The sequence below is a fragment of the Crocodylus siamensis genome, chromosome 2 (assembly GCF_052110815.1).
Source record: "Crocodylus siamensis isolate JL-2025a chromosome 2, ASM5211081v1, whole genome shotgun sequence".
NCBI lineage: Eukaryota > Metazoa > Chordata > Crocodylia > Crocodylidae > Crocodylus > Crocodylus siamensis.
The window spans coordinates 231,316,594-231,336,101 of NC_143396.1; the positions used below are offsets into that span (position 1 = coordinate 231,316,594).

Here is a 19,508-nt window from a genome sequence, read left to right on the forward strand (position 1 = left end):
AGACTGCTGAAAATATGTCTCCACTAGGGCTTTCAAAATTGTTATAGCAATGGAACTGAATATCAGCATTTGCAACCATGAAGAAAAGTACTTATAAGCAATCCCTTTTGAATGCATGGTCCTTCAATGACAGAGCTCAGAAAGGTCACTAGGGAATCTCAGACTGGGGGAAGATATGGCTTTATGGCTAAAGCTTTAGACTTGAACTCAGAAAATCAGGGCTCAACTCTGCTGTGGCACAGATTTTCTTAATATCTTGGTGTCTCCCTTTGAGTGCTTAGTTTGTAACTTCCATGGGACAAGGACTGTGGCTTTGTCTATATCCTCTTGCTCTGTCTGACAGCTGCTGCAGCCAGAGGCCATGCATATCCATGTGCTGCTGGCAGCACCACTCAGCAGCCATCATACCTCTGGTATAGTGCCCGAAGACTGGAAGAAGGCCAATGTGGTACCGATCTTCAAGAAAGGGAGGAGAGTGGATCCGGCTAACTACAGGCCCATTAGCCTGACTTCTATCCCGGGGAAGATCTTAGAAAAGTTTATTAAGGAGGCCATCCTTGATGGACTGGTCCAGGCTAACATTCTAAGGGATAGCCAGCACAGGTTTGTTGCGGGTAGGTCTTGTTTGACCAATCTCATTTCCTTCTATGACCAGGTGACCTATCACCTGGACAAGGGAGAAGAGATTGATGTCATATATCTTGACTTCAGAAAAGCTTTTGATCTGGTATCCCACGATCACCTCTTGGCCAAACTGCCCAGTTGTGGCCTTGGCTCCACTACGATCCGCTGGCTGGGAAATTGGCTTTGTGGTCGGACCCAGAGAGTTGTGATTGATGGCAGTCATTCATCATGGTGCCCTGTGACCAGTGGGGTCCCTCAAGGCTCTGTCCTGGGACCCATACTGTTCAACATCTTCATTAACGATGTGGACATTGGAGTCAGGAGTGGACTGGCCAAGTTCCCCGATGACACCAAACTTTGGGGCAAAGCATCCACGCCAGAAGATAGGCGGGTGATCCAGGCTGACCTGGACAAGCTCAGCAAATGGGCAGACGAGAACCTCATGGTGTTTAACACCGAAAAATGCAAGGTTCTCCACCTTGGGAGGAAAAACCTGCAGCACCCTTATAGGCTCGGCAGTGCTACGTTGGTTAGCACTACAGAAGAAAAGGACTTGGGGGTCATCATTGACCACAAGATGAACATGAGCCTGCAATGCGATGCTGCGGCTAGTAAAGCCACCAAAATGCTGGCGTGCATCCATAGATGCTTCTCGAGCAAATCCCAGGACGTCATTCTCCCCTTGTACTCGGCCTTGGTGAGGCCGCAGCTGGAGTACTGCGTCCAGATTTGGGCTCCACAATTCAAAAAGGATGTGGAGAAGCTTGAGAGAGTCCAGAGGAGAGCCATGCACATGATCAGACGTCAGGAAAACAGATCTTACGATGACAGGCTGAGAGCCACGGGACTCTTTAGCCTGGAAAAGCGCAGGCTCAGGGGTGATCTGATGGCCACCTATAAGTTTATCAGGGGTGACCACCAGGATCTGGGGGAACGTCTGTTCACCAGAGCGCCCCAAGGGATGACGAGGTCAAATGGTCACAAACTCCTGCAAGACCGTTTCAGGCTGGACATAAGGAAGAATGTCTTTACTGTCCGAGCCCCCAAGGTCTGGAACAGTCTGCCAGCGGAGGTGGTTCAAGCACCCACATTGAACACCTTCAAGAGTAAATTGGATGCTTATCTTGCTGGGATCCTATGACCCCAGCTGACTTCCTGCCCTTTGGGCAGGGGGCTGGATTCGATCTTCCGAGGTCCCTTCCAGCCCTAATGTCTATGAAATCTATGAATACCAAAGCACAAAGGACATTGAAGGAGGCCTCAAGGGCTTCAAGGAGCAAAGAAGGCGGATGAATTGGCTACAACACAAGCTTGAAGTAGATGACACCACGGGTCTGTGCCAGTCAATTATTGGTATTGGAACATTGATTAGAGGCCCTGACAGAGCCCGTTTTGTTAAACACTGTAAGACATCTAGAGAGACAGATCCTGCCCCAAAAATCAAGGACAAAGACTATATTTCAGCAGCTGGAGAATAAATAGCCTGTAGAGTAAAACGTGCTAGGCTGAACTCCAAACACCTGGCTTCAGAAGCAATTTGAACCAAAATGAGCATATTCTCATTCCATTCGGGATGAAGACCCATCACCATGACATAACATAGCTAAGTCTACAGCAAAGATCGTGTTTGACAACAGGTGTTGAACATGCTTACTCCAACCAATGCTGAACGCAACTTGTACCAGCAAGGTCAGTAGCAAAACTAATAGTGCTAAATTCTTCTAATTCTGTCCTCATCCCAAGTGAGGGAAGGGAATGAGGTGACAGAAGTCACAGGTCTGCATTTGACATCCAAGTCAGGCTGGCCTGACTCCATCTAGTGACTGTTACTACTGTAAGCACGAAGACACTGTAACTGTGTCTAGGTAATTGCAGCAGGCCAGCACGTAGCAGGGACACTGCAAACCCCCATGCTCCCGGCCAGCTGCAAACATCCACCCCGCTCCTATGGCATGCTCCACCACCTGAGTTCACCAGCTGAAGCAGCAGCAGCAGCAAGGAGTGTGGGGCCTGCGCCGGTGAGTTCAGCTGGTGAGTTCAGATGGTGGAGCATGAGAATCGCCCCAGTCCTGGCCAAGCGCATTCCTGCTGAGCCCTGTGGTCCGGCCACGCAGTTGGGAGCCGGCAGGTGGGCAGGCAGGAAAGCAACGGGGACAGGGGGAGCGGAAGCAAGCAGGAACGCAGGGCCTGCACCAATGTCCTGGGGCCAGCACCAGCAGGGCAGCAGGAATGTGGGGTGTGGGCTGGCAGTAGGGCTGTGCAAAACGGAAGCGTTCCGTTTCGACCAGCATTTCGACAGAACACTGTTTCATTTCAACTTCTGTTTCAAGTTGAAACGGCTGTTCCATTTCGTTCCATCAAAACTTTTTGCTGTTTCGACTGTTTCAACGTTTCGCCCATAGGATATAATGGGGAAGGTCAAAACAGCCTATAACTTCGTAATTTCATGCCAGATTTGGATGAAACTTGCCGAAATGACAGCCCTTTCTGGGGGCATGGTGCGCGCCAAGTTTCATGAAGATAGGTGCAGCGGGGTTGGAGGCACTGCACCCCAAAGTCTTGAGAGAAAAACTCATGTCATGTGTACGTATTAAGCCACAGCAGGGTCAAAACTGCAGGCGCGGTAGCCCCTACTGAGGCCACAAAACCTGCTAAGTTTCAAGGAGATAGGTGCAGGGGTTTGGGGGAAACTGCACCTCAAGCTGCAGACAAGCAAAACTCATGACATGGGTGACACTGTGTGTGTAAAGGCGCAGCAGGGTGAAAGCTGCAGGCCTGATAGCCCCTGCTGCGGCCACGAAGCCTGCCATCTGTCAAGGAGATAGGTGCAGGGCTTTTGGGCTCTGGGGCCCTGCACCTTTGGCTGCTGACAGGCAAAACTTGTGTCACGGGTGCTTATGCAACTGTGTCTGTCTTGGGGCACGGGGGAGGGGAAACACTGCAGGCCTGGCTGCTAGGCCCTGCTGCAGCCACTAAGCCTGCCAGCTGTCCAGGGGATAGGTGCAGGGCCCCTGCACCCCTAACTGCTGACAGGCAAAACTCATGACATGGGTGCTTGTGCAACTCCTACCTCTCATCAGGCAGCAGAACTGAAGATCCCCCATCACTTGCCACCACAGACCTGAAGGTAATATAATTGACCACAGTATGAACATGAGCTGGCAGTGCAATGCTATAGCCAGCAGGGCCAACAATACTCTGGCATACATCAATTGATGCATCTCCAGCAAAACCATTGCAAAGAAGTGATTCTCCTGCTCTACTTGGCTTTTCTCAGCATTGGTGAGAATCACTTCTTTGCAATGGTTTTGCTGGAGATGCACAAGCCTCAGAAGGGGCTACCATTTCTGCAAGTTTTATCCTAAATGTGGCCAGAAATTACAAAGTTATAGGCTGTTTCAACCTTCCCCATTATAGCCTATGGGCGAAACAGCATCAAAATAGCGAAATGTTTCAGCTTGCCTCTTTTTGTTTCGAGGCCGTCTTGACCATATCTGTTTTGTTTCGATTTTACTGTTTCAACCTCTAAACAGGTCAAAACAGTATCAAAACAAAACTGGTGGCGAAATTTCGCACAGCCCTAGCTGGCAGGGTCTGTAGAGCTGGGCTGCACCAGCAGGGAGAGGGGGGAGCTGGTCCAGATCCATAAAGCCCCTGCTGACCAGGACCCCATGCTCCTGCCACCCTGCTCTGGTCCCACTGGTGCTGGCCCCATGACAATCAGCACAGACTCGACACTCCCGTCCGGCTGCCGCTGACTGCCACACGCCCAGTGGCCCTGTCCCAGCCCCACGCAGACCCAACCCTATGCGCCCCACACTCACCTCCAGGGAATGAGCTGGTGCTCAGCGTGGGGCAAAAGTGCCCCCCTCCCCGTGGCCAGCGCCCCATGCTGCAGCCATTCGCATGTCCTGCCTCTCCACTGCATCACTACCACCCCGTGGGGCAGCAATGACAACAGAGAGCAGGCACACGTAGTCCTGCATGGGCTCCGAGTAGCTGCAGCATGGGGTGCCAGCCATGGGAAGGGGCAGTGGCTGCGGCTGCTTTTTCCACACACTGAGCACCAAGTTGTTCCCCAGAAATTGCTGCTCGGCACGGGGGAAAGCAGCCCCCCTCTCACCCCTGCTGGGAAGTGTTTGCTGCAGCTGCCTGACTGGACCTCATGCTGCGCTAGGCTGCAGTGTGGCTGCTTCACCACCACCTCTGTGCTGCCCGGCACAACAGCAATGGCCAGGTGGAACAGCTGCTGAGCAACACAGAGGTGGCGGTGGAGCAGCCGTGCCGCAGCCTAGTGTGACACAAGCTCCAGGTCAGCAGCCACAGCAAACAATGCCCAGTGAGAACAAGCGGGAGGGGAGGGCAGGGCGCTTCCTTCACACCAAGCAGCAGTTTCTGGGAAACGAACTGGTCCTCAGTGTGAGGGAAAAGCAGCTGCTCCCCCTCCCCTTGGCCTGTGCCCTGTGCTGCAGCCACTTGGAACCCATTCACCAGTTCATTCCCCACGGGTAAGTGTGGGACACATGGGGTCAGGGCTGTGTGAGGCTGGGGCACTGGGAGTAAATGGGTCCGCAGAAGCCAGTGGCAGCCAGGCGGGAGTGTGGGGCCCACACTGGCATCTCAGGGCCAGCGCCGGCAGGACCCAGAGCAGGGCAGCAGGGGTACAGGGTCCCAGCCAGCAGGGGCTCTATGGAGCTGGGTTGGCTCCACCCTCTCCCTGCTGACGCAGCCCAGCCCAGCTCCACAGACCCCTGCCAGCCCACACCTCCACATTCCTACTGCCCTGCTCTGGGCCCCACCAGCATTGGGACATTGGTGGAGGCCCCGCACTCCCACTCGCTTCCACTCACCCCCGCCAGCCACTCTGCACTACACGGCTCCCATACCCATGCACACATCCACACAAACCCCCATATGCAATCACTTTTGCATTTACACCTGCACACAAATAAGGACAAAAATATTTTTTAATTAAATTAAAATATATTATTATGGGTGTTTGGTTTTTAGTATGCAATTTGTTTTTTTCCCTGTAAGATGGCAAACCCTCTTCCCCAAAGGAGTACTTCCAGGGGCAAGGGGAGGGACTTTCAGTGGCAAAGGTCAGAGGTTAGGGGGCAGGACTTCTAGTCCCAAGATGGCGACCAGGGGGTGGAGCAGCTGTTAAGGGGCGGGGCTACCCATGCGGCCCTCGACAGCTTGCCAAAACTTGGTAAACGTCCCTCTGCCCAAAATAATTGCCCATCCCTGCTTTGAAATCTATAGCCCTATTATTACAAGTCTCAAAGGCTGACAAATGCCCTGTACTTCTGTCCAGAGCCAGCAAAGCACCATAGATCTTCCTGTCTAGGACAGAACTAACATTACCATCTGGAGGCACCCAAAATTAATATCAGAGCAAACATTGCTCATGAGGGGAAGATATCATGTTTTGTTTTGTTTTTAAGTAGCCAAAAAAGGAGAGTCACCCAAACAGCGTTACCCACTTACCTCACCCAGACCTCACCAGGACATAAGTTAAAATGGTCCAGGGCACAGGATCAATAACAAGGAATAAATTATGTCTAAGCATCTCCTCCATTCTAGGCCAAATTTTCCCACCCACACAACATTCCAGCACAGTGTAATCAGTATATTCCATGGCTGGAAGAGCAAGTGACCTTTATCAGAGCTTCATAACCACTTAGGTTGTGGCTGGGAAGAACATGGGGTGTGATCATGTTGGAGCATGTTGTAAACTGCTCCATGAAATGGAAGGTAACATTCTCAGCATCCCTCCCAAACCTTGCCAGGAGCAAAAGCTCATAATTGCATCAAACACGCTCTGTCCCGTTGCAAGATACACTACCACCCACAAATCCAACTAAGCCCAACATTCAGCTTCTACTAAAATATTGGCCCTAGGGAAGAAAATCCAGGAAACCCTTGCTATACGCAGGTTTGGCATTCGCGGTTTCAAATATTCGCGAATGCTGACACAACATCTTAAATACACATTTCCCCCTCCAACTAGCACAAATATCTTAAGCACACTTACAGGAGCTCCTTGGGAGCTCTGTGCTTGCCACCACCATGCTCCCGCTCCCATGCCCCCCTCCTCCCCCCCGCTCCCCAGGAGCACTGCATTCATGAGAGCAGTGCCATAGTCATGGATTTCACCATTCATGGGAATTTCAAGAACGTATCCCCTGCGAATGGCAAGGGTCACCTGTATAGGCCCATGTCGCCGTAAGACCAAGACTTGATGACAATTTAAAATATAAGGCCTGTCCCCGCATTCCCATCTCTCCATTGCACTTAAGGTGCCTTTTTAACATTAATTTATCAGAATTACCTTTGTAGTAGAGACTGATCTCCAAGCAACTTTTTTTTTCGGTACTAATTAATGAATATCAGTTTGGAAACTGTAATAAGGTGCATGGCTCAGGGGCTGAAGCCCAGCTGCAGGGGGTTAAAAAGTAATAGCCTGCCTGCCTAGGAGTTGTGGGCCAACTGAGAGGGATCACTGGCTGGCCCTGAAGGAAGTTAAAAGCTCCCAGAGAGGTGACACTGGGGAACGAGGGAAGTTGAAAAGAAAGGCAATACTGTAGCACTTTGGTAAAACTTTGGGCAGGAGAGGCAGAGGTGGCAGCAGGGGTTGTTGATGTTTTGTTATTCTGTTTAGGTTGAGGTAGGAAAAAGGTAAGGCTGGTTCCTGGGCCTGGCTAAAGGAGTAACAACCCACTACAGCAATAAATCTTGTTTGATCAATATTACTCCCCCCACCCCAAGTACAGATGCAGTTATACCAGTAAAAAGGTCCTTAATTGTATGGAGTAAGCACCCTTAAGATGATATAACTACACCCATATAAGAGACTTTACCAATGTAACTACACTGGTTCCTAAACAGTGATGCTTAAATTGGTAAAAAAACAACAGCACAGACCAGTTCTAGCATGCCACAGTGAAGTACAGGGAGAGAGAGCATAGAGTTGGTCCCAGGGTTCGATCTGGAAACCTCAGTTCAACTAAGTCTTTCCGTTTCAATGCCAAGGCTTCTCCTGAAGAATTATCAATGGAACTAAATGGGCATACTCATTAAATAGCCCCTCTGCTGAACATATAACCAAACATAGGCAGTTCTGTGGCGTGGACAACATGTGCTAGAAACTTGATTAAAACTTACTTATTTTGCATAATTTCTCAACCAACCAACAGTAAAGATTTACAGTTGCTACAAATCAGTGCCCTAGTGTTGATATGCTACCCTTTCCTGAGTCTTCACTTATCTGACTCTCAACTAAGAACCATCTGACTCAAAAAGGTGAAACCTATTTCTGTGGAGGTCTACCTTTCACATTACATAAAGAAAACTTAAAACTGAAGCAGATCAATATTTTTTAATTCAATTTTGACAAAGGACACTTTTTAAAAAACAAAACAATTTTTCTCTTTGCCAAAACTACATTTCATTTTTCAACCAGCTCTATCAAAGATTTTTGTTAGAAGGTGTAAGCGGTTGGTGACAAGCCTCCTGGAGCCAAGCTGTCTCCTCACTGGAATTGTAGTATTCTGTCCTTCCAAAAATCACCTGCCACATCTTGGTGTTAATGGGAGAGAGGTACCAAACACTTTAGGGAGACAAAAGGATCAATTAAAGGCTCAGGAGGTCTGCTTCTCTTCACAGGGCTCCACCATCCCCATACCCTGCCCTAACCACACCAGATGTTCTGGACTTGTTGTTGCTTGCCTGCTATACTAAAGGTCTGCTCCTAGTCTTATGGACTACTTTGTCAAGGGGTCCTCCTCTAGGCTGGCTGCTTGCCCCGTTCTTCCTTTCATGAGTCCCAAGACAGCCACCTCTTAATTCCAACCTCACCTTTACCTTCAGGGTTGGGATGGATTTAACCCTCCTTGGGGCGTAATCTCATCCATGTCTCTTTCTTCTTCTAGGATCCCGGAGAGGTTATCTCCACCCCTTGGAACTGGACTCACCAACAGAGTGGTCTCCTTTGTCTATTCGCTGGCTCTTCCCAGGTAAGTCCGGGAATAGGGGCTTTCCTCTAAGGCTCGGGGTCAGTTCCTTCCCCCACATCATCTCTGGACATCCTGTCTATCATCATCTTGCTCTCCCTCTCCTCAAACTGACGCTGGATGCTTCTTTGGCATACCTTTAAATTCCCTCTTTTCCCAGCTGTGTCCCCTGTGGCAGCACGTGATTCACTGCCTTCTTGACTCAGCTGTTCTTTTTCTTTTTCGGCATGACTTTTCCTTTCTTCTTCTGCTGCACCGCACTCCCTTATCTTGGGCTTGAACTCCGGTAGCTGGACTAGCCGCAGCAGCCTTTGAACTGCCCTGGCCCCAGCTGCTTTCCTTAATTAGTCAGGGCATGACATCTTTCCCGCCTCAACTCAGCGTGGTCTCTTAGGCATCTCCAGGTAAGTTTCTTCTCCTAGTATTCTTCTTCACGTTCCTGTGGCAGAGTGTTTCAACCACCCTGTCACAGAAGGGTTTTGTTTTATTTAACCTTTTCTAATCTTAGAACTATCAAGATTGAGTCTTTCTTCACTGATTTTGTGGGAGGTCTTAAGAGGCTTACACTACAACCGCTTTTTAGTTGTAGAAGAGGAAGAGATGCTGAAATTTTGACAGAGGAATCTTTCTTCCAAGTCTGTCAGAAACTTGTACTTATAAAGGCAATAGTCCAGCCCTACTTACACAAGAGGGGCAGTCCTTCTGGGTGCCAAGTTAGGAGGGACACTGGAATCTTCCTTCACCCCTGCGGAGTCCACAATTCCAGCATCAAGAATAGCCCCACAGTTTACCTATGCCAGGACCTCCAAAATATCCCTGGCTCCTGCTGCTGCTTTAAAAGCAACAGCTGGGACACGCAAAGCACAGGGCAGAGGCAGCAGCAGCCCAGCTAGGGACTGTTTAGGACAGGGGTGGGCAAAATACAGCCTGCAGGCTGGATCTGGCCCATGAGGCCATTCTATCTGGCCTGTGAGGCCCCTAAAAAAATTTAGAAAATTAAAATTTATCTGTCCCTGGTTCCTGTCAAAGATGACAGGAACCAAGGGCAGTAGTACCCAGGGGAAGTGCTGGCGAACTCCTGCAACAGCAGGGCCTGCCTGGCCCCACACTCCCAGCCGGTGCCCCAGCAGGGGCTTCTGGCCTGGGACCACATGACTGCCCCAGCACGGGAAACTCAGGTAAACGGGGTGTGGCGAAGGGACTAGCTGGTGCTGAGCCCAGGGAAAACAGCCCCCTCACCCAGCCCATGGCCAATGCTCCCTGCTGCATCTGCTTGCAGCCCGCATGGAGCTGTCCTAAGCATCACCTGCTGGAATTCACCATCCAACCCAAGGTGGCAAAGGCCTGCAGCAAGGCAGCAGCCCTGGACTTCAGGAGGGCGGACTTCAACGAGGTAAGGAGAATAATCAGGGAGGCACTGAGGTCCCAGAGGGGAGAGGAGTCAGGTGTCCAAGAAGAGTGGTCGTTCCTTAAGGAGACGATCCTCCAAGCCCAGAGGGAGGTAATCCCAACACGGCTCAAAGGGGGCAAGAGGACACAAAAGGCCCCATGGCTCACCAAAAGCATACAGGAACGTCTCCTAGATAAAAAGGAGGCGTACACCCAATGGAAGGGAGAGGCAATCACCAGGAAGGACTATACCTCAGTTCCTCGGGGATGCAGGGGGGCGGTCAGGAAGGCCAACGCGGAGATGGAACTGGGACTAGCTACCCAGATCAAAGACAAAAAGTCCTTTTTTAAATACATAGGGGGCAAAAAGAAGGTACCAGGTAACGTGGGGCCCCTGCAAGACATGCTAGGAAATTTGGTCGTCACACCAGACAACAAAGCTAACCTACTTAACAACTTCTTTGCCTCCATTTTTCTGAGCAGGGACCAGGTCACCCCCCACACACACACACCGGGACCCCCGTAGACCCCAGGGGAGGTGCATCCAGGCCTAGGGCCAGTGAGGATCTAGTCAGGGAACTTCTGGAAGGACTGGAAGTATTTAAATCAGCTGGTCCGGAAGATCTCTACCCCAGAGTGCTGAGGGAATTAGCAGAGGTCATTGCGGGACCCCTGGCACGACTTTACAAGCACTCGTGGTGCTCTGGTGTGGTGCCAGAGGACTGAAGAAGGGCCAATGTGGTTCCCATTTTCAAAAAAGGGAGGAAGGAGGACCTCGATCCTGGGTAAGCTTTTTGAGAGAAATATCATAGCATATGTCCACGAAGAGCCAGCAGGGGAGATTATGCTTAGGGGCAACCAACATGGTTAGAGGCAGGTCCTGTCAGTCCAACCTGGTGGCCTTGTATGACCAGGTCACCAAATCCCTGGATGCAGGTGTCGCGGTGGATATAGTCTTTCTGGACTTTTGGAAGGCCTTTGACACGGTCTCTCACACCATTCTCATTACAAAACTAGGGGACTGTGGTGTCAACACCTACAAAGTCAATTGGGTTACTAACTGGCTGGAGGGCCGCACCTAGAGAGTGCTGGTGGACGGGTCTTATTCAACCTGGAGGGATGTGGGCAGTGGCGTCCCCCAGGGCTCAGTCCTTGGGCCCACACTGTTCAACATCTTCATCAGTGACTTGGACAAGGGGGTAAAAAACACTCTGTTCAAATTCGCAGACAACACTAAGATGTGGGGGAAAGTGGGCACACTAGAAGGGAGGAATAGGCTGCAATTGGACCTAGACAGGTTACACGGGTGGGCGGATGAGAATAGGATGGGTTTCAACACTGACAAGTGCAAGGTACTGCACCTGGGGAGGAAGAACCAACAGCATACCTACAGGCTGGGGAACTCCCTTCTCATCAGTGCAGAGGCAGAAAAGGATCTTGGAGTCATTATTGATGCCAAAATGAACATGGGCCGACAGCGTGGGGATGCCATCAGGAAACCGCAACTTGTCATGCATCCACAGATGCATCTCAAGCAGGTCCAAGGAGGTGATCCTCCCCCTCTATGCGGCACTGGTCAGGCCGCAGTTGGAGTACTGGGTCCAGTTCTGGGCGCCGCACTTCAGGAGGGATGTGGGCAACATGGAGAGGGGCTAGAGGAAGACCACTTGCACAATCAGGGGGCAGCAGGGCAGACCCTATGAGGAGAGGCTACAGGACCTGAACCTGTTCAGCCTCCACAAGAGAAGGCTGAGGTGGGATCTAGTGGCTGTTTACAAACTAGTCAGGAGGGACCAGCAGGCGTTGGGGGAGTCCCTGTTCTGAGCGCTACCACGAGCGACTAGAAATAACGGTCACAAGCTGGCAGAGGGTAGATTCAGGCTAGACATCAGGAGGCGCTACTTCACTGTCAGGGCGGCTAGGATCCGGAACCAACTTCCAAGAGAAGTGGTGCTAGCTCCTACCCTGGGGGTCTTTAAAAGGAGACTGGATGAACACCTTGCCAGTGTCATTTGACCCCAGTACTCTTTCCTGCCATGGCAGAGGGTTGGACTTAATGATCTGCTCAGGCTCCTTCTCACCCTACCAACTATGAGAGGCTGCTTTTCCCCTGTGCTCAGCACCAGCTTGTAACCCATCCCGCTGCCAGCACCAGCAGGGCCCAGAGCAGGGGTACAGGGTCCCAGCCAGCAAGGGCTCTATGGAGCCAGGACAGCTCCGCTTTCCCTGCTGATGCAGCCCAGCCCAGCTCCACAGACCCCTGCCAGCCTGGGCCCTGCTCTGGGCCCCACCAGTGCTGGCCCTGGGACATTGTTCACAAGACATTGGGCCATTGGTCCCAAGATGGTGACCAGGGGGCAGGGCACCTGTCAAGAGGCGGAACTACCCACGTGGCCCGCAACAGCTTATCACAACTTGGGAAGCAGCCCTCCGTCCGAAATAATTGCCCACCCCTGGTTTAGAAGTTCCTGGCATGATTAAAACTGCAGCACCCCCTCTCCCCCCACATCTTAGAATCAACATGCTCTCCCCCAGCTCTCAGAACTGCACCCCCCCCCGGGAACCCGTGTGTACTGCCCACTCTCAACCGCTCCCCCCTGCAACCCTCCCCCAGAATTTACTCAGGATGCCAACTCCGCTTGTTAAGCCTCTGTATAAAGGTATTAAACTATGTGGCTGTTAATATTCTAATTAGAATGGCCTTCCTCTTCCATCTGAGCAGATTTCACTTCTTTTCTCCACAAGATCCTCTAGTTCAGAGGTGCTCAACCCTCAGCACTGTTATCCCACCCACAGGGTTCCTCATAAGTCTGAAAACTTCACAGCAGGGAAACAGCACCCCTCCCCTACTAACAAATTTCCAGACTCATGGGAAGGCCCAGACTCCAGCACACATAGCCAGGTGGGGGCAGCACTAGTTTCCAAAGCCTAATCCTGATATGCCCAAGCACTGTCAAGCTCCTGGGGCCCAATTCCAGCAAGAGTGGGTAGTGCCCCAGCAGGAAAAAATAGCACCAGGTCCCCAGGGCCCACTTCTGGTGTGCATGGCCCCATCAATCACTGCTGTAGTTTAGATGCTATCCAAGAAAAACAGGGTAAACAAGGCCCAACTTTTTAAGAAAAAGACTGTTTACTAGGGGTGTACCGACAGAGGTTTTGGGGGCTGATACCAATAGCCAATTTTTAAGGAGGCATATCGGCCAATATCGATCCACTTTCTGATACAGCTGCATCCAGCTGGTAAGTCTATTGTGGTAGAACGAGAGGGGGGAGGGAAGGGGCACGGGGGAGCAAATCAATAACCCCCACGGTGAGGGAGGGAGCGGGGCAGGATGTGGGACAGAGTCATGGCTTGTCTGGGGGTGCCGGGACAGCCAGCGGCTCCAGCCACTGCATGCACCCTGGGAGGGCATTGTAGGGGGCTACCCCCGGATCTGTGTGGGGCAGGGTATGGCAGGCTGCAGTTGCAGGTTGGGGCCAGGGGCTGCACCGGGTTCTTCCTGGTGGGAGGCATGGGGGGCCACACTGTGCTCGGGGTAGGTGGTGGTGGCACTGGGAGGGGGGCTACAGGGGGGTGTATGGCAAAATCTGGGGTGGCTGCAGCACTCCCGTAACCGCCCTCCCAGTGACACCGCAGCCTGCCCCAAGCACAGTACAGCCAGCCTAGCCCCCACCAGGAAGAGCCCAGGGCAGCCTTCGCCCCAGCCCACAGCAGCGCTCCACACAGATCTGGAAGCACATGCATCTCCTTCCCCATGCCCTCCTGGGTACACGCAGCAGCAGGAGCCACTCCCCATCCCCACACCCTCCGGAAGAGCCGCGGCTCTGTTCCACCTACCAGCCCCAGCCCCACTCCCCACGGGGGCCATTGATCTGCAACCCCCACCGCCCTTCTCTCCCCTCTCCCCTTCCACCACAACAGACTTACCAACTGCATGCAGCTCCCCAAGCTGCTGGGCTGTGTTCCTCGCTGCCTGATCTGGGCTGCGCACATGCACGGGCATTTATCAGCCAAATTAATGACCACATCAGGCCAATTTCCAATAAACAATTTTCTTTATACTGATGCTGGTCCAATATCAGACTGCCATATCGATGCACCTCTACTGTTTAGCTTTCAACCCCCCCGCCAAACTATTTCTGGTCTTCATAAAGGGTCCTGAATCCAGCCTTCCCTTCATTTTGCAGCTCACATGAAACACACCCCTTTTTTTGCAAAACAGTTATTTGCACTTGCTCCCACACCTTCTTTCCAAATACTGGATCAACAGGTTTCAGCACAACAACCATCCTATGGTCTACCCACAGCTCACACAGCATTATAGGTCTGTGCCATGGATCGGAACCCATTTGTACAGAGCTTCTCTTCCTCCTCTCTCTGCCCTATTCAAGTCAGAATACCCTTTGTACAGATTTATTTGATCACCATCCAAAGTTCTGGTGACAGTGAATTTCCCAGAATATCCTAGGGGGCCTCAAAACACAATCTTGCTTCACTTAAGGAATCCTCTCACTGGGAACACTGAAACCCAGACACTGAGCTGGCAGTTTTCTGCAGGTATTTACCAATTCTAAATGGAGTTGCTGGAGCAACATGGCCTTGAAGTGCTTGAGAGAAAATAAGGAGTTGAAGCTGTCTCACTTTTCACCTGTGCTTAGCACAAAAGGCAGTCTCCTTTCAGGCATGGATCCAGGAAATTAGTCCTGCTTTGTCTTATATATATATATAACCAGACCATATTCATGAGAACCCAAGATAGCTAGCTACTACCATAAACTTTGCAGACCACCACACTTGGAGGCTATAAAGGGATTTCAACAATGCGTATAACTACATGCCAGATAATATCCAAATGTTGCCATAGAATCATAGGATTGGAAGAGACCTTCAAGAGTCATCTAGTTCAATTCCTTGAACAGATGCAGGATTTGTTCAGCCTCTTCTTGAAAACCAACAGTGAAAAAGGTTCCACAACTTCCCTGGGCAGCTTGTTTCATCATCCTACTGAAAAACATACATTTAGGAAGTTTTTCTGAGATTTAACCTAAATTTGTTTTTCTGCTATTTGAACTCATTGCAAACATCCTGCCCTCTGTGACAAAGGAGAACAATATTACTCAGTCTTTATGGCAGCTTTTCAAATATTCCAGATTTTCCAACATACCTCAAAAGTTAACCATGGTCTGGCAAAAATCCTACCCATTACCCACGGCGGGTAAGTGGAGGCTGAATGAACAAGAGACTCATTTAGAGTTATAAATATACCACTATAATTCAATGCCAGTGGATTCATACTCAAGACTTACAGCAGATGGAAGGTACATGCTTCACAGTTGTACAGTGGCAGGGGTTCTCACCTTAAAGAACATGCACATGACAAAATGAGCTCTCCGCCAGTATGAGCAAGAACAGTTTATTTTGGGACCTTTGACAAAGATTTCATAGATTTCAAAGGGCAGCACAGAAAGCTTCAAAGTCTACAGTTATGGCAGAAAGCAGATTCAACTATGCTGCTTTCCCAGAGCACCACCACATAGCATCTCAGTCCAAGAAATTATCCAAATTCCCCAAGAAGCTGCCTCTAAAGTATCACATCATTGTTTTCCCACATCTTACTGATCTACTGCATTAATGTACTTGTTAATAAGATACAAAAGCTAATTTAATGCGGTGGCATGAATCTCTAAATTTCCCTTGGGGACAAGACAATTGCAAAGGTGCTTTGGCAAGAGTGTTGCAGGAATGATTTCACAACACCAAACTCATGAGGGATACAACAGGGCTCTCCTGAAAGGCTCGCACCATGACACACACTGATCAGATACCAGGGAGGGATTACAGGCAGTTTCCAGCTCAAAAAAGAAACAGCTATAGCTCAGCAAAGCACGGATACCTTTTCCTTTCACTGAGCTGAGATCCAGCAATCCCTCCTTCCTGCAGCACACAGAACTATTTTATAATTTAAAAAAATTCTCTGCCTACACAGATGAACCAAGACCTCCTCAGCAGCAGATACTGAGTGTGTTTCATTAGAGTCTGATCACTCTGTACGCAAGCAACACACACATGTTCCTGTCAGTAGCATAGGTCATGGTAACACAGAGGACTCTCCAAGGTAGATGAGTAGGTTTTATCCTACCAGAAAAGACAGGGTAAACAAATAGTGCATATTGGTAATACCCAGCCAAAGCAATGAAAACCAGTATTACAAGTAGGGTTTCACACTGGGGACAGAGAAAGAATTTCAACAAAACGTTATTCACCGCACCTGCTGTTTTATGTGTTCTCCCTGGTAACATAGCTATATTTGTAAAGCTTCAGCTTCTAAATCTGTGATTTTCAAACTGTGGGGTACACCCCCCTGGGAAGACATAAAGGAACATTGTGGTGGGGGGCGGTTGCAGCACAGGGGGATGTGGGCAAGAAGTTTGCAAGGAGCCGGCGCTGTTGCAGCCTTGCAGGGGGATGCAGGGGTGGAGCGTCCGGGACAGGCTCCACCAGAGGGCTGCTATGCCTCTGCAAGCCCAACGCGACAGGCGCACAGCCTAGAGCCACAGCGGGGGCAAGGAGGCACTGGAGCCATGGCAGGTGGAGCCCACGTGGTGGCTGCTAGGATGAGGGGCGCACCCTATGCCTGGCTACGCTGCCCCTCTGGGGTGAGGGGGGTGGGACGCATGAACAAAATCATAACTCAAAGTGGGGGGAGGGGGTCAGCTCAAAAAAGTTTGAAAACCACTGTTCTAAATAAACAACAGGATGATAGCACTTCAGGGGAAGGACTACAAAGCTCTTCATACTTATTAATCAAACCTTACCGCAGAGAGGAGTTATCCTCCTCATCTTGTAAGTGCAGAAACAAAGATACGTAAAGGGTAAGCACATTGCCCGAAGTCATAAATGAGTCAGTGTCAGAGTCAGGAATAGAGGCTGGTCTCCCTGATTCATAGTCCTTTGCTCTTACCACAAGGCAATGTCACCCAGTCTGGTTCCTCCTCCTGACTGACCCTGCAATTAAATTACCATCCGTTCCTTACGACATCAGAGTCAATTCCAGATGAATGATTGCTTCCATCAGGAATTCAGCTCCCTGACTTGTCTGTGTTCGGTGTCTGCCCCCCTTGGTCCACTCGTTTTAAACCTTTGACCTTCACTCCCATCCATTTTGTATTTTACTTGTCCCAAGCAATCACTTATATGCCCTTAATACCTCCCCCCACACATACACACACACTCTTATTAAATGGGGTTTGTGGCTCTACTCAGTGGGTATTGGCGCACTTTCTGGAATGGCACATCAAAAGGTCTAACTTCACTCTGACACCAGGATGATGGACAATGAGGAGAGAACCAGTGCTTAAAAGGCATACTTACCATCCCCAAGAGCAAAAATGGCAAGAATAGTTCATTATGAAGAACACAAAAGAAAGAGCGGGTAGTTAAATCAAGGGTTCTCACACTTCCTCACAATGGGGACCATAGCTGTGTAGGGAAGTATTTCATGGGCTCGTCTCCCAAGTCTCACCCCACAGGACACCTCACCTTCCATTCATGACCACACGTTACTGTGGCACTGACAAGAAGTGCTTAGATGGAAGAATAGATACACATGCTTATTTTCAGTAATTTTTAATTCAATTTAGCAGATAGAAACATGGGGGAGAAGGCAGGAGGCAGCCACCTACTGACCGCTACCAAGTGGCCCACAGAGCAGGGGGTGGGAATTCCTGAACTAGTTTAATACTCTCCATGCCAGGACTTAGTCTGAAGCTGCTACACCAGTCACCTCCAAGCACTTCCAAATACAATGCATGCATATGAGGGGCTTGGGCTATAGGAAGGTCTGAAGACAAAGTTAAGGTTCCAACTACAAGAGAAAACGAAGCTAGACTCATATTGTGGGACTCGGCTATTTTAGCAAGCACACTTGGATCTTAGCACGGATGGGACCTAATGCAACAAACTCTGATGTGATACAGATGCCGCACTCACCTTGCTGCTGATGTCTTCCCGCTTGTTCCCAGGCTTGCTTCTCCTCAGTTTAATGGACGGGGAGCGCAGCAGGTTTCTTATGCGGCTTGTTATGGTAGACCCTTCAACCGACATCATCGCGAGGTACAGAGGGGCCCCACTTGGAAGCAATGCGCTGGAAATGAGCCCGGCTCCCTGGCTCACGTGCACACAAACACGGCCCCACGTTCTGCTCTTCCACGTGTTGGGTGACTGCTTCCCGGGAGAGTCCCTCTTCTGCTTCAAGGCGCTGTTCTTCCAATGGGGGGGGGGGGGTTCGTTGTCTCCTTCGCCACTTCCAGATGATCAACCCAGTAGTCGCCTAAAAAAAAAAAAAAAAGAGACCCCAGATTCAGGGGTCAGAACACAGTTTCAGTGGATCCTGTTCCTGAGACGCATGCCAGCCAGGCCTTCTGGGCACGCAGGTGGGCGTGACACTGCTTTCTGGGCGCAACACCATTCTCCAGGCATGACACCGGTCTCGGGCCACAGGGGTGGCTGTGACACCCCACTCCGGCGTGACACTGCTCTCCAGCCACGCGGGCAGATGCGACACTGCTCTCTCGCAGCAGCGAAGAACTCCTGGGAGCTGCAATTTTGCCTCCTTACCTCGGCACCTCCCTTTGCCCCTTGCTTCAGGCAAGCGGTTGCATGGGACAAGGCTCATTCCAGGAGGCTGCCACTGCAGGGACGGCACCTACATGGCCAGGGCGACACCCAGCAGCGAGGCCGCGGGAGGCTTTGCTCGCAGCTTCCTGCAAGCGCCCGGCGCCCTCCGCCCCCGCCCGGCTCCTGTTTCACGCTATTTATACCGCGGGGGGAGGACGCCAAGCCGAGACGGCCCGGCCCGCTCCTCAGCCCGGGGGAGCGGGATTCCCCAGCTGAAGTTTGGCCCCGGGGAGAGCGGCGGTCCCGGGCTGCTCGCTCCAGGGCGAACTTTCCCGGGCGGCGCTTACCTGGCGGCGCCGCTCGCCCGCCCGCGGGCAGCTCAGCGGGGCCGGCTCGGCGCTGCGCCCCTCCGCCGCCGCCGCCGCATCCCCCGCCGCCGCCGCCGCCGCCGCCGCCGCTGCCCGGGCGGGAGGCGCTGCCTGCGCTGGTCCGGCCGCAGCCAGGCGGCGCGGCGGGCTCGCTATGGCGGCGCGAGCGGCTCAAACGGCGCCGGGTTGCGAGCGCCTGCAGCGGGCGGCAAAGCACAAGCAGGCCCTAGCGGAGGGAGCGGGCGCTGCAGCGGGCGGGAGCGCCCCCCCGCCTCTGGCAGAGGGGGCGCTGCTCGGCCCGCGGCGTTGCCCTTGGGGCGTCCTTGGCGAGAGGAGCCGCCGCCCGGGGCCTGATGCTGCTGGCGAGCCCCTGGGGGCTGGGGCTGGGGCTGGCTCGCACAGGTCCCCTCTGCCAGCTGGGGGGACCCCTCCTCCAGCACGCCTGCTCGGGCTCTGGCTGCAGGACTCCTGTACCTTTGTGTTCGCAAGCCCCCC

At 51.7% G+C, this 19,508-nt stretch overlaps 1 protein-coding gene across 2 annotated transcripts in view; it reads right to left on the reverse strand.

Moving 5' to 3' along the window:
• Nucleotides 1-19,180, reverse strand: part of MAPKBP1 (mitogen-activated protein kinase binding protein 1) — a 131,317-nt gene extending 112,137 nt beyond the window's left edge. For both annotated transcript variants that reach the window (XM_090033365.1, XM_090033364.1), the window contains exons 1-2: nt 18,993-19,180; nt 18,019-18,358 (exon numbers count right to left, since the gene is read on the reverse strand). In XM_090033365.1, the coding sequence (XP_089889491.1) occupies nt 18,019-18,135 (117 nt within the window). In that variant the 5' untranslated portion in view covers nt 18,136-18,358; nt 18,993-19,180. The remainder of the gene's footprint in view (nt 1-18,018; nt 18,359-18,992) is intronic.
• Between the last annotated feature and the right edge of the window lie 328 nt (nt 19,181-19,508).